The sequence below is a fragment of the Arachis hypogaea genome, chromosome 4, assembly GCF_003086295.3.
Source record: "Arachis hypogaea cultivar Tifrunner chromosome 4, arahy.Tifrunner.gnm2.J5K5, whole genome shotgun sequence".
In the NCBI taxonomy this organism is placed as follows: Eukaryota; Viridiplantae; Streptophyta; class Magnoliopsida; order Fabales; family Fabaceae; genus Arachis; species Arachis hypogaea.
Window position 1 is genome coordinate 21,821,606 of NC_092039.1, and position 16,160 is coordinate 21,837,765.

Below are 16,160 nucleotides of genomic sequence, written 5' to 3' on the forward strand. Positions count from 1 at the left end.
AATTTACTAGGCAAAGATAGAAAAGATGCTCACGCATCAATCACAAAAAGTTATTTTCCCCATTTATGCTTCAACGAGAAACCGTGAAGGAAACATCTGAGTCCCAAGCACCGTTCAAGAAATTATGAAGGTTGTGAAGTCAAAGGTGTTTAGTGGTTCATCAACGGCCAACAAACAAACTTGGAGCTAAAGTAAAGATACACGGTCCAGATTCAAGAAGTTTGAAGAAAAAGGATGAGGGAGAAAGGTAAGGTTGCATGTCATTGCTTCTGCTCTCTCTAACCTTTGGCATCACCACTGCTGATTATGATTGTTCGAGAAGCAGACAAACCAAGTGCTGAAGATGGTTCAAGCCCTAGAAGCTTCACTCCCTATAATAGGGGTGAACGGCCAAGGATTGAAGTAAGAGAGAAAGAGAACTAGTTTCGGTCCTCATAGCTCCCTAAGCTGTTCTTATTCTTTTCCTTCATGGTTTTCATTTTGTAATTTTTTTCTCAGTTTAGTTTGTTTGAGTTTCATTGAAAAAAGATAAACATGGTGAGGTTTGTAAGAAAAAGCCAATGAGTAGAAAAAGGAAGAGAGTTAAACTTGGAGAAAAAGCCTAAGTTATCCCAGAAATTCTTTTTAAGTATTTTTGTTTTGTTGCATGATCCTGAGAGGATTCTCTTACAAGTTGGGTTAGCACTTTGATGTTGAAAGCTAGGGTGAGTCCTAGTCAAGTTCAGGTTGGGTTAGAATCTGGAATTGTCCCAGATAGGATTGGATAGATCCTAGGGAGAATTGGTGACTATAATCTGTTGAAAAGATAGTGAAATTCTGTCATGGTTGTGATGAAGACTGGATGTAGGCTACATTGAACTGAGTAGCTGAACCAGGATACATCTGTGTGTCACTTTCTACTCTCTTCTATGTTTCTGGTTCTGCTTATTAAGAGACAAAAATAAAGTATCTGTTGATTTCTCTATCAAGCTTATGTTCATTACTATTTCTCTCTATATCAACACAGTTTGGCTCCTACTGTATCAGGAGACAAAACCAAAATCTCTCTTGTATATTTTCAACAGAAAACAAAGCTACAAGCAAAACTAAAAGAAGACCAAGATTCAACATCTCTTCTCTTAGTCACTGATAACCATCAATTTGATGTAAGGATAGTTTCTCATAGTGAGTGAGGTTATCCCACTTGCATGCGTAGGATCTGTGATAGTTGGGAGTCTTAAGCTTACTCCTCAAATCGAGTTTGAAAAATCCGATTTGGATCTGATCTTTGTCGGAGGAAACCCACATTGTTTGTTGGGTCAAGTCAGGTTAGTTTAGTCATGGTCTGTTTCTAAATCAACAATCCTTAAGGAGTATATTAGGCTGTATTTGGTTCTAAAAACATGATAAGACAAAACATTGATAATAAGACACAAAAAATAGAGACACAAAAATTAGTATTCTTTTATTTTGTTTGGTGATAAACTAGAACAAATTATAAAAGTCTAATTTATTTTTATTTTTTTATGCAAAAATTTTTAAAAAAAATATATAGTTATAAAAAATATAATTATAAAAAATTAACAAGAATAACAAAAAAATATATATCTCTTGTTAGTGATTTTTTGTTCTTTCTGTCAGAATGAACACAAAATACACTAATGCAGTATTTAGATACAATATCTTTCTCTATATTTTTATCTATTAAATACGATTTTATATCTCTGTGTCTCTGTTTCGGTATTTTACACCGATAATAAACGCAGCCTTAAATACTCAATCTAAGGAAGGAGGTATTTGGGCCTCTTCGCTATTAATCCCATGTAGGAACAAATTCTTTCGTATGTCTATGATATTTTTTTTTATTTGAATATATAATTACATAAACATTCTCGCTTGTCTCTAGATAGTTTTAAATGTTTCTATCATGAAACACAGAAACAGTGAAGTGAAATGGAGTAAGGATGGAGAATAGAGTGTAGAAAAGCAGAAAGTGGGATAACGGAAATGATACACAAATAATGGAGAATAGGATTTAGGGTTTATTGTAAAAATAGAGAATAGGATTTAGGGTTTATCCTAAAAAAAATTTTAAAACTTGGTAATATATATTTTTTTTAAGAATTTTCATCATCAAATTTGTCAAATATTCCACATGTCGTATTAAGCTACATACCGTAATAGTCTTATTAAACAAAATTTGGACATTATTACGGGTCAAATAGACATTAAAGTTGCTTTTCGCCATTAATGTATGCTCTTTTCCTAAATCTTATAATAACACAGGTGTTTCTTTTTTAGTGTCCTCAAATTTTCTCGGATCAGTATCAAAAATTAAATTAAATTAAATTAAAGGAAGAGAAGTCCTTTTGGATTAATTTTTGTTAGACTTAATTAAGTTATTTAGATGAAAATTCTTGGTCTCCTGAAAATTGAGAAATTCTTTGGGTTTGAATGTGTATGATAATGAGTCCGAATACAAAGACATATATATCCCAATGCAAAGACTAACATCATATCACAAAGGAGTAAAAAGGAGAATATGAGCATGCTAGGTTTATTCACTCATTTTGAAGCGCATAAACAAAAAGGAAGTGAGTGGATTATCAAGTAAGCAATATTATCGCCATGTCTTGACCCACCAAAGCAATTTCTCCATCTCATCAAAATGGGCACTGAATTATGTACAATATATGTTCATTGAGAATGTTTGGGAACCAATATTATATAGCCAACATTGCAGTCAATATTTAACATAAAAGAAATAACTATTTAAAATTTTGAAAATCAAAAACATCCGACGCTCAATTAGAAGAATTATCTGAAATTTAAACTCAATAAAAATTCATTTTTAGTAGATTTCATGTTGAGTTTATTTACTAACATGCTATAGTACTAGTTAAAATTGGTTGCTATAATGTTAGTTACATTCCTCAACATTATTCATGTTCATTATATTGTTCATCAACACACGCTATATATACCATAAACTTTTGACATGAGTTCTATAATTCCAATACTCCTCCATGGCTAAACTTGAGTCTAATCACACTCCCCCACCCACAATGAGCCCTACCATAAGCAAACCATGTTACCCTCCACAATCTCCCAACAACAATTCAGGTTGCTTCAACTTAATGGTTATTTTGGCGGCAATTGTATGCGCCTTCCTTTGCGCGCTAGGCCTCAACACCATTCTACAATGCACGCTACAATGCGCGAATCACGTCCTCACGGAGCCTTTACAATGGATTGCTTCCAGAGGGATCAACTCAGGGCTCAAGAAGAAAGAAATGGTAGCTTTGCCAACTTCAATTTATAATAGTAACAGCCATAATAACAATAGTAATAGTAGCAGTAGTAATTCAGGGTCATCACCATCTTCAGGTTCTGCTAGTTGTGCAATTTGCCTAGCTGATTTCTCTGATGGAGACAAGATAAGGTTTCTTCCAAAGTGTAATCATCGTTTTCATGTGGCTTGCATTGATAAGTGGCTTCTTTCCCATTCCTCTTGCCTAACATGGAACTTCCTCAAGTCTAATGATACATCACACCCTTTTCATATTCTCATAGCTTAAGTCTAATTAGTGTGATTAATTATTAGTATACTTATGTACGCTTGTATGGTTTTATTGTGGAACTTTTCTTTATTTGGTTGGACCATTTAGAAAGCCTATTTTACAAATATGATATGCTACTAAATTCCTAAAGTAGTTTTTTCGATTTAGGATTTTTACTATTTTAGTTTTTGAAATTTAAAATTTATTATATTGGTCTACGAGATCTAGTTCTGGACATCATATTAACTCAGAATTACCACGTTGGACACAGACTAAGGCCCAGTTTGGGTAACCAACTTAATTAAGCTCCTTTTAATAAAATAACTTAAACAATAAATGACTCTGTTAAAAGTAACTTATAAATAAGTTATTTTGTGTTTGGATTTTTAACTCTAAAAGTGCTTATTTTATAGAAATGTAATGAAAAGTATAAGTATTATGAGAGAAGTCATTTTTTCTAACTTTTCTATAAGCTCCTAAATAGCTTCTTAGAAAGTTGCAATTTGGTTTTAAAAATTGCACCAGACATTAATACTACTACTTTTCATAAGTCAAAAGTTAAAAAAATTACTTCTAAAGCTTTCCAAACGGGCCCTAAATAGCGCCGTTTTGTTTTGATGTTTAAATAAGACAAAAAAATAAAAAGATAAAAAAGAGTTTATATATATATATGCAAACAATTTTATCTCCTTTCATTCTCCAAAATGAAGAGACATTATTTAGTTTTATATATGTGTAGTATGATAAGTCAAAACTAGCTCAACATTCTATTAATTAGCTCAACATCCCAAAGGGTTTAAATTAAAAACTACTATTTGGAGCTGGATTATCTGAAAGGATCTAAATATTACTATGGTGCTTGGAGCTTGATCTTAAGGACTAGAATCATGAATATGAAAAATTAAAACAATAATATAAGTCATAAATTTTAGAGACTACTGTGCGAATTTAGTCCTGATACACAATATAGTATTAGATATTTAATATATAGGAACTATGATTATATTTATAGTGATGATGATCGTTATGAAACTCTCACATTTAAAAAGTATAACTAAAATTAAAAGTATATTTTTTTATTATTTAATAATACTTTTTAATTTAAAAGAAAAAGTGTGATCAAATAAAAAAGTATTGCTACATAATAAAAAAATATGATATTATTTTACTTATATTTTTAAGTATTGCTAAAATTTTATAACTACCATAATCGTTGTAAGTTGGGGTGGCAAAGTGGGTTGGTCTGCCCCGCCAAAGTCTGCCTAAATATGGGGCGGACCGGCCCACCCCACCAAACTAATATGGGTTTAATTTGCTACCCACTCTGTCAAAGGGCGGAATGACAGATTGGCGGGCCGGTTTGCCTCTTTTTTTTTGAAATATTTTTTAACAAACCTCTTTCTTTTATGATAAAGTTCAATTTGACATACTAACGATTATTTTATTTTAAGATAAAATTATTTCATCCGACTAATTTTTTAAGGATAAGGTATACTTTTTGTTCCTGAAGTTTTTTAAAAGTTTAAAAAATATCCCTAAATTTTATTTTGTTTCAATTTTGTCCCAAAAATTTTCGATTTGCATCAAATATACCCCTGACGGCTAATTTTTAAAAAAATTTAAGACCAATTCAACAATAATTTCATAAGAACAACCTTCAACACAAGCAAATCAAGCATAATTTTCATGCATTATTGTTAGATTGGTCTTAAATTTTTTAAAAATTTAGCCGTCAAGGATATATTTGATGCAAATCGAAAACTTTTGGGATAAAATTGAAACAAAATAAAACTTAGGGGTATTTTTAAAACTTTTGCCACACTTCAGGGACAAAAAATATACTTTACCCATTTTTTAATATATAAAGAAAAATCTTAAATTAATTATTAATCCATAAAAAATTTAATTAACCGTAATAATTTTTTTTGATGTGAAATTAACCATAATAAAAATAACCTAAATAAATAATAAGTCTCAAAGTCTCAAACATAACAATAATAAAACAAACACATAATCCACACATGCAGCCGAGAGGCAGAGGAGGAGAGAGGAGCGAAAGGGAGAGCAAAGGAGAGACGAGACACAGCGCTACCAAGATTACAATTTTGTGACGACTGATGGGATGAGACAGGGACAGGCGACGTGGGAGATCGATGATGAGAGAGATATGTCGCAAGACTGAAGACACAGCACAAAGCAAAAACGAGACATAGCGCCGCTACAAACCGCGATTGTGTGATGAATAATACGCCACGAGACTGAAGACTGATGAGGGAGGAGGCAAGGCCGCAGTCGCAAGGAGCTCAGGAAACAGTGGAACAGCGAGGAGCCGGGGAGTGACGACCGAGGAAGGAGATGAATTTAAGCTCAGGGTCAGGGAAAGGTTAGGTGGGCTGTGGTAGGCTGTGGATAGCATGTGTGAGTATGTTTGTTGTTAGTGTTTAGAGTTTGTGAAAAACCCTATTTTATATTTAAGTATTTATATAATTTATAAATTTATTAAAATATCTTTTAAAAAGAAAAGGATGACAGCCTCCCGGGTTAGCCTGTCCTGCCCTGTCTTGTTCTGCAATTTTGGTAGATTTTTAAAATTTGGCAAGTTCAAAATCTTGTTCCAATTCGTTTTTGAGAGATTTTAGCTGTTTGATCCGATAAATTCGATCCGTTTTATCACCGCTAGTCGTAAGTGTAGCCATAGTAAAATGCTCATGCACGTTACGTTGAGAACCGTGAGAGATGATGTTAATGAGTTTCTTTCTGATGGTTTCAGTGGCTAAGAGAATGGGGGTTGAATCTTAGCCCCCTTTTTGCTTGATATCACTTGCTAACTTGTCAGACCAATTCTGGAAACTTTTAGTCTTTTTATCTCATTACTGCACACGAGACTTTTTCTTTTGTCTCGTCCCTAGCCACGAGACTTTTCTTTTTGTCTCGTCACTTGACACGAGATAATTTTAGTTTTTTTGCTCCTGTGTAGTAGAAACAGAAATGGAGTAGAGAGGAGAGGAAGATTGCACCCAGATATATCCTGGTTCGGCTGCTAAGTGCAGTGCAGCCTACATCCAGTCTCTATCACAAACATGATGGAATTTCACTATGATCAATCTGATTACAACTTGTAAAGTGCTAACCCAACTTACAAGGGGATTCCCACAGAATCATGAAACACAACATAGATGAACAAAGGAACTCTAAGACATCTATGGCTTTTTCTTTTAATTTTGCACTCTCTGCCTTTTTCCGCTCTATGGCTTTTTAATACAAACCTCACTGTTTGCTTTTTTCCATGAGACTCAAGACATGACAAAATTAAACAGAAAAATACTAAATAGAATACATTGAAGGAGAAGAGAAAACTGTTAGCTCAGGTAGCTCTGAGAACAATGTGCCTTGCACTCTCAAATTTTCTCCTTGCTCCAAACAGTGGATGTTCTCTCTTTTTAAAGAAGAGGGAAGCCTCCACACTTGAAGCCAACACCCAAACCAACTTCTTCCTCCTTCAAGAAACAGAACTGGTTCGGCCACATAGAGAGAGAAGAGATAACCATGCAAAACCCAACATGCAATTACCTCTAGTCCTTTCTTGATCATCACTCTTCATCAATCCGAGCTCTCCATCCTTGGATTGCTCTCCAAGATGGATTTCTGGCCCTTGATGCTTCATGATGATGATGACTTCATCTGCTTCAATCTCTGCCTCAACCATCACTTCGCCACTCTAGCTACTTCCTGTGGTGGTTGAGCAGAATCAAAGACAAGCCATGCTTCAAGAATCTCTCTTGCTGGCCGAATCTTCATCCTCCATTTTTGGGCATGAAGGATCCGAGATTACCTCACCAAATCTTACCTCTTTTTGGTGATTATCTCAGCCACAGCATACTTTTAGTTTGTTACGTTTTCTTGCCATCATTAGCTTGATGGTCTTGATGCATGCAACTTCTTCTTCCTTTTGGTAGCTGAGCTTAGCTTCCATTGTTTCCTGGACAATAACCGAAGAAGAAGGAGAAAGAGATGAGAGAGAATAAGCAACTTGGAAGAAAAGCAATTGAATGTGTTAATCAATATCATTACAAAGTTGTTTTTACTTCCCTTAGAGTAGCGTGCAGCATTAAGCAATCAATCTTGTCAAACACAATTTCTCTCTCATAGTTCCCATGCATGTATTCAATTCACTTTATTAAAAATTTTGAATTCCACCACATGCTTGAATTGGGTTCCGTTGAAGGCAACCTTTGCTTTCATTTAAATTTGGTTTCGGACCAAACTTGGAAGCATTCAACAAAAATTAATGTTGGGCTTGGTAGCAACAAAATTAATCTGGCCCAATATAATAACTAGCTTCAGCCACAAACTCATTTGGACACTCAAGGCTGTGCCAATAATAAAACAGTTGGGCTTGTTAATTTTCTTTTGTTTCGGCCCAAAAGTTTCAGCCATAATGATCATATCATTTTAATACCAAGGCTGAATTGGGCTTGCACCAGAATGTTATTTTCGGCCCAATTAAAATCTGCATCACAAAATTATTAATTAACATATGTTAAATGAAAATCAAATTAATAATTTTGTAATTAATTGTTTAATAATGTTTAGTCATCACAAATATTAATTTAAAGTTTTCCAAACCCATCAATCTCCCCCTTGATGACAAACATTATTAAAATTGAAATGCAAAGAAATTTAAAGATTGAGTAAAGAATACTCCCTTTGAATTTGAATTTCTCCCCCTTTCTAGATGTCACATGGCTCCCCCTTAATGTATGCTATTTTACCAAGGGAAGCACTAACCTGTAACATTTTAATCAAGCCTCAAATAACAATGTTATTTAGCATATTTATTGATGATGCTAAATGCTTGATTTATGAGCAGATTTGAATAATATACAAAATGCATTTGTTATCAGTGATCTGATTTTCTGCTCAATGTACACACAACATAATCAAACTGAAATAGTTTTTGCTGTTCAAAAATATTTTCCAATCAGATCAGAGCAATCACAGTTATGGTAGAAAAAATATCCAAACACAGCAATTATTTCCATTAAAACTTAAAAGAACTGCCAAAAATAAATCCAACATTAAGCAATTTATCTAGGTAATTCAACTGTATCATAAACACAGTAAGCACATTTTACAAAGATAAATATCAAATATCGGCAGCAATATAACCAATCAGATGCATCACAACACAATCAAAATATGATTAAACAGACCATCAATTAACATTGGTGATCATGAATTCTCAAGAGAGAATTTCACCCCTGTTTTCCAATTTCAATTTTCAGCATTTTTCTCCCCCTTTTGTCATCAAAGGGGCACCTGTAAACAGTTTTGATATAGCAAGCAAAATATTCAAAATATAGTCAAAACACAGCAGAGTATCACAGAGTATCTCAGATTCATAAGAGTATTCATACAATCAATCAAAAGTTCAAACAGGAACCAAATAACACTAGAATTCACATAAGACATCAGATAGATTGTACTCCTGATTCAGAATCAGCATTCTTGTCACCAGCTCCTTCTCCCTTTATGAATGAAACCTTATTCTCAACATCTTCATTTGTTAGATCAACTTTAAAATATTCAAAGATGCAGGTGAGAAACAGTCCATATGGAAGATTAGGCCTTTTTGAGAACATAAGATATGATCTTGTAAAGAAGAATTGTCTTATCTGGACCAAGTTCTTTGAGAGTTGGTGCCGTACCATCCATTTTGGAGAGATTTTTGCAGGTGTGATTTAAAGTCATCTGGTAGGTGATTCCAACCTGTAAATCCCATTTCTTAGACATGTATGCTCTTGGTCCTTCTTCTTTGTAACCTAGAGCCATCCCAATGGTTCCAGTATCAAGAATGATATGACTCTTCTTCACATATGAGTAGATTGTGCCATCAATAAGTCTCATGTTGGCGTAGAACTCACGGACTAAACCTGGGTAAACTGGCTTCCGGATGTGAAGCAGAGGAGTCCATTGAAGATTATCAAACAGAGAGGAGACATTGATCCCTTTGTTGGAGAGTGAGTCTAGGCTGACTAGATAAGTAGCACAGAGATCTCGTTCTTTCAGAACTTCATTATGGAATTCATGGGAAGCACATGAGTCGAACCTAGATGGATCATAGTGAGAGTGTGGCTTATGAAACTTTTTCTTGAAATCCCATGACTCCAAATTTGCTGGCTCCTTGGTGTCATTCAAGGCAATCCCTTTAAACTTCTGAGTGCTCTTTTCGGGTGTGTCCTTTTTGTTCATGATAATGAGAGTGAAAGGGTAGGAGATGAAAGAGTGAATGGAACCGAATTGTGTGAGAGAGGATGGATGGAATAAATGTTGAGTGAAAGGAGAATATGAGATAGTTAATGCACAAGGTGGGTGATTAATGACCAGGGTGGTTTCCAAGAGTTTGAAAAGATGGTTTCCTTAAATCAAGGGATTAGTTGAAAAAGAAGGATTTGATTTGACCTATGCTTCTTCCAAAAGATATGATAAGACAATTTTGAGATTTGAATTTCAAAAGGTGAGGAACTTAACAAAATGGTCAGAGTGGGGTCAAAGAGATTTTATGGGGCCCATGAGGAACAAAGTCTGTGCAGCCTCCCCCTTAATCATAGCTCCTCCAGCATGCCTTATTTTTATCTCGTCCATTCCTACGAGATAAAACTGAACAGAATCAGAAATTCACAAATTTTCAACAAGGCTTAAATCAACCATTCCCAAGCTTTTTCTTAACAAACAGAATCTATCTTCACAGAGGGGTTTTGTAAAAATATCAGCAAGTTGTTCTTCATATTTTACAAATTGAATATCAATAGTACCCTTTTGCACATGTTCCCTAATAAAATGATATTTTATCTCAATGTGCTTTGTTCTTGAGTGCAGAACAGAATTTTTTGAAATGTTTATAGCACTCATATTATCACAAAATAGAGGTATACTATTGATTTTTAATTTGTAATCTTCCAATTGTGTTTTTAACCAAATTAATTGTGAGCAACATGCGGATGCAGAAATATATTCAGCTTCAGCTGTGGATAGAGCTATAGTGGCTTGTTTCTTGCTTGACCACATGTTAAGTGAACTTCCAAGGAAGCAACACATGCCAGAGGTGCTCCTTCTATCCACTCTATCTCCCGCATAATCTGCATCACAAAACCCTACTGCACAAAAGTCATCAGATTTAGGATACCATAGCCCATAATCACAAGTTCCCTTAATGTATCTAATGATGCGCTTAACAGCCGTAAGGTGGGACTCTTTTGGATGAGATTGAAACCTTGAGCATACACCCACACTTTGGACTATATCCGGTCTAGAGGAGGTAAGATACATAAGTGAACCTATCATTCCCCTATACCGTGTTTCATCCACATCTTTGCCATCATTATCCTTTTCAAGTTTAGTGTTAGGATGCATTGGTGTTCCCATTGGTTTGGAATTTTCTAAGCCAAATTTCTTTATCAATTCTTTTGCATACTTGCCTTGGTGAATAAAGGTACCACTAGGAGTTTGTTTAATTTGGAGGCCAAGAAAGAAAGTTAGCTCTCCCATTAAACTCATTTCAAACTCACTAGTCATGAGTTTTCCAAACTCTTCACACAAGGACTCATTGGCCGATCCAAACACAATATCATCCACATAAACTTGAACAAGAAGGATGTCATCATTAGAAACTTTAATGAACAAAGTAGTGTCGGTGGTTCCCCTTTGAAAATGATTTTCTAATAGGAAGGCACTAAGCCTTTCATACCAAGCTCTTGGAGCTTGCCTAAGGCCATAAAGAGCCTTTGAAAGTTTGAAAACATGATTTGGAAAATCTTTATGTTCAAAACCGGGGGGTTGGGCCACATACACTTCTCTATCAATAAAGCCATTAAGAAAAGCACATTTAACATCCATTTGAAACATTTTGAAACCCTTATGGGCAGCATAGGCAAGAAGCAACCTAATTGCTTCCATTCTAGCTACCGGAGCAAACGACTCATCAAAATCTATTCCCTCTTCTTGATCGTAACCTTGGGCCACTAATCTAGCCTTGTTACGAACAACTTGTCTATCCTCACCAAGTTTATTTTTGAATACCCACTTAGTACCCGTTACCTTCTTACCATCCGGATGAGGTACTAATGTCCAAACCTCATTCTTGTCAAATTGAGCAAGCTCCTCTTGCATGGCCTTGACCCATGATGGATCTTCAAGAGCTTGTTTGACATTGTTGGGCTTCATTTGTGACAAGAGAGCAAAGTTGCTAGGTTCGGTTTGCCTTTTGGTGGAAGATCTTGTTGTTATTCCTTGAGAGGGATCACCAATGATGAAGTCATGAGGATAACCCCTCATAGACTTCCATTCCCTAGGCTTTCGGACATGTGTAGAGCTTTGATGAACTTCTGGTGGTCTCACTATTTCAGTTGCTCGTGCTTGCTCAGGAGACAAAATGGAAATGTCTCCTCCAATCTGACGAGACAAAACTGGGCTGACAGATTCTTCATTTTGCACAGATTTGGGATTTTCTTTACTTGTTCCATCTTCTTCACAATCTGAATCATTTTCCTTTATAGTAATGGGAATTAAGTTAGAATCACAAAAAGTAACATGTATGGATTCCTCTATGGTTCTATATTCTTTGAGATAAACTCTATAGGCCTTGCTTGTGGTGGAATATCCAACAAACATTCCTTCATAGGATTTTGGATCAAATTTTCCAAGGTTTTCCTTATTATTAAGAACAAAGCATTTGCATCCAAAAACATGAAAGTACTTAACATTTGGAGAGGTTCCTTTCCATAGCTCATAAGGAGTTTTCTTTAACCCTTTTCTAATGATTGTTCTATTCAAAATATAACATGTTGTATTCACAGCTTCAACCCATAAAAATTTAGGAATTTCATTCTCATATAGCATGGCCCTAGTCATTTCTTGAAGGCTTCGATTCCTTCTTTCAACCACCCCATTTTGTTGGGGGGTTCTAGGGCATGAAAAATTATGAGAAATTCCTAAGTCATCACAGAATTTTTCAAAGTCTTGATTTTCAAATTCTCTTCCGTGATCACTTCTCAAATGGGCAATTTTCAAATCCTTTTCATTTTGAATTTTCTTGCAAAGGGTGGAGAAAGCATAAAATGCATCATTCTTATGAGCAAGGAAAAGTACCCAACCAAATCTAGAGTAATCATCTACCACCACAAGACCATAGTGTTTACCTCCTAAACTTTGAGTTCTAGTAGGAACAAAAAGATCAATATGTAACATCTCCAATGGCCTTTTGGTTGAGATTCCATCTTTTGATTTAAAAGAGGATTTTACTTGTTTGCCCAATTGGCAAGCATCACAAGTAAGATCCTTATCAAACTTGATGTTTGGAATTCCTCTAACCAAATTCTTTTTAACTAGCTTAGAAATTTGGTACATGCTAGCATGACCCAACTTTCTATGCCAAAGCCATTTTTCATATTCAAGAGAGGTAAAGCATGTTACATTTTGTTCCTTTAAATCCTCAAGAGTTAATCCATACACATTGTTGCATCTTTTAGCTTCAAAAAGAACATCCCCAGTTTTCTCACAAACAACTAAGCAAACAAACTTCTTAAAAATAACTTCAAAACCCAAATCACATAATTGACTAACACTAAGTAAATTATGTTTCAAGCCATGTACAAAAAGGACATCATTTATACAAGATGAGAGATTTTTACCCACTTTCCCAACAGCCACTATTTTTCCTTTTGCATCATCACCGAAAGTGACAAGTCCTCCATCATATTCATCAAGCTTTATGAAGAAGGTTGTCTTTTCGGTCATATGCCTAGAGCATCCGCTATCCATGTACCACATATTTTCTTTCTTCTTGGATGCTAGGCATACCTACAAAATAAGCTCAAGTGACCTTAGGTATCCAAATTTTCTTGGATCCTTTCACGTTAAACCATCTCCTATGTCCCAAATCATTGTAATCAAAAACAACTTTGTAAACTTTATCACCTATCATTCTTTCACCAAAGAAACATTGAACTGAAAAATGACCACTTCGGTTACACAATCTACAAAATCTTGGAGTTGCTGTTTTGTTAAAGTAAGTGGGATCTTGAAACCTTGTGTCATTGGATGAAGAAGGTTTATCTTTAAAAGAGAGTTTCTTATCAGATTTATAAAATCTCAATCCAGCTTTATCAAAAAGTGGTTTTTGACTAGCCAAGATTTGATTTAGATTTTCAGAACTGAGAGTAAATTTGACTAAGTCATTTTCAAGATTTTTAACCTTCTCCAGCAATTCTTCATTTTCCTTAAAATAGTTTACATACGCAACTACCGAGTGATCACTTTCACAGCTTCTAAGTTGAGCTTTCAACTGCTTATTTTCTTCCACAAGATCACAAGCAGTTTCGGCCTCTCTTAGCTTTTCTTTGAGAAAATCATTTTCAGCTTTAAGAATAAAAACTTGTTGTTCAAGATCTTGATTATCAGTCAGAAAACATCTTATTTTTTCAGAGAGGTTATCTATCATAAGATGAAGGTCTTCAGTGTCAGGGTTTTGAAAGAATACCTGATCTACATGATTTCCCATGAGACAAGGCTGTGACTTAGTCTCAGATTCTTCATCATTATCATCTGAGTCATTTTCCAAATCTTCCCATGAAGCCATCAGTCCCTTCTTCTTTCCCTTTTTCGGCTTTTCCTCCTTCTTTAACTTGGGACAATCAGATTTGAAATTCCCCATTTCCTTGCAATTGTAACAGATTACTTTGCTAAGGTCTTTCTTCATCCTCCTTGAGCTGCTGCCTTTGCCTTTGAGTTTCATCATTTTCCTGAATTTTTTTGCAAACAACACAAACTCATTTTCAGAGGAGTTATCACTGGATTCATCATCCAGAGGGTTAGTCACAGAAGAAAAAGCAATTCCTTTCTTTTTTGAATCTTTTTTCAAATAGGTGTTTTCAAAAGCAAGAAGATTTCCTCTCAAATTATCAAGAGTCATGGAGTATAAGCTACTACTCTCAGAAATAATTAAAGCTTTTGTTTCCCACTCTTTTGTAAGACATCTCAACACTCTTCTCACTAGCACAGATTCTGAATATGTAATTCCAAGAGCATCCAAGCCAACAATGAGGGAGTTGAACCGTTCAAACAGTTCATCAACGGACTCTCCTTCCTTCATTGCAAACATTTCATATTCTCTGTTCAACATGTCTGTCCGAGTTTTCTTTACAATGGTGGTTCCTTCATGAGTGATTTGGAGCTTGTCCCAGATTTTCTTTGCCATTGTGCATCGTGATACTCGTCGGTATTCCTCAAAGCTGATAGCACAGTTGAGCAGGTTTACTGCCTTGGCATTTAACTCTACATTCTTCCTATCTTCCTCGGTCCATCTTGCTTCTGGTTTGAGAGAGACTACTCCTTCAGCACTTGTGGTAGTTGGAAATTGAGGCCCTTCAAGGATAATCTTCCAAAGTCTGTAATCCACTTCTTGTACAAATATCTTCATCCTCTCCTTCCAATAGGTATAATTTTTTCCATTGAAAAGGGGAGGTCTGTTGCTTGATTGACCTTTAGTCAGATTGTAAGACACCACATTTGCGCCACTGTTTTTCGCCATGAGGATCTTTACTCCAAGCTGCAAAGTTTGATCTCTTTGAGACCAAGCTCTGATACCAATTGATGGTTTCAGTGGCTAAGAGAAGGGGGGGTTAAATCTTAGCCCCCTTTTTGCTTGATATCACTTGCTGACTTGTCAGACCAATTCTGGAAACTTTTAGTCTTTTTATCTCATTACTACACACGAGACTTTTTCTTTTGTCTCGTCCCTAGCCACGAGACTTTTCTTTTTGTCTCGTCACTTGGCACGAAATAATTTTAGTTTTTTTGCTCCTGTGTAGTAGAAACAGAAATGGAGTAGAGAGGAGAGGAAGATTGCACACAGATATATCATGGTTCGGCTGCTAAGTGCAGTGCAGCCTACATCCAGTCTCTATCACAAACATGATTGAATTTCACTATGATTAATCTGATTACAACTTGTAAAGTGCTAACCCAACTTACAAGGGGATTCCCACAGAATCATGAAACACAACATAGATGAACAAAGGAACTCTAAAACATCTATGGCTTTTTCTTTTAATTTTGCACTCTCTGCCTTTTTCCGCTCTATGGCTTTTTCATACAAATCACACTGTTTGCCTTTTTCCATGAGACTCAAGACATGACAAAATTAAACAGAAAAATACTAAACAGAATATATTGAAGGAGAAGAGAAAACTGTTAGCTCAGGTAGCTCTGAGAACACTGTGCCTTGCACTCTCAAATTTTCTCCTTGCTCCAAACAGTGGCTGTTCTCTCTTTTTGAAGAAGAGGGAAGCCTCCACACTTGAAGCCAACACCCAAACCAACTTCTTCCTCCTTCAAGAAACAGAACCGGTTCGGCCACATAGAGAGAGAAGAGATAACCATGAAAAACCCAACATGCAATTACCTCTAGTCCTTTCTTGATCATCACTCTTCATCAATCCAAGCTCTCCATCCTTGGCTTGCTCTCCAAGATGGATTTCTGGCCCTTGATGCTTCATGATGATGATGACTTTATCTGCTTCAATCTCTGCCTCAACCATCACTTCGCCACTCTAGCTACTTCCT

The 16,160-nt window shown here is 35.5% G+C and overlaps 1 protein-coding gene across 1 annotated transcript; it reads left to right on the forward strand.

Moving 5' to 3' along the window:
* Positions 1-3,005: 3,005 nt before the first annotated feature.
* On the forward strand, positions 3,006-3,557 carry LOC112794746 (probable E3 ubiquitin-protein ligase ATL45). Its single transcript, XM_025836729.1, has one exon. It carries the CDS (start codon positions 3,006-3,008, stop codon positions 3,555-3,557), a length of 552 nt encoding a protein of 183 aa, XP_025692514.1.
* Positions 3,558-16,160: the final 12,603 nt, after the last annotated feature.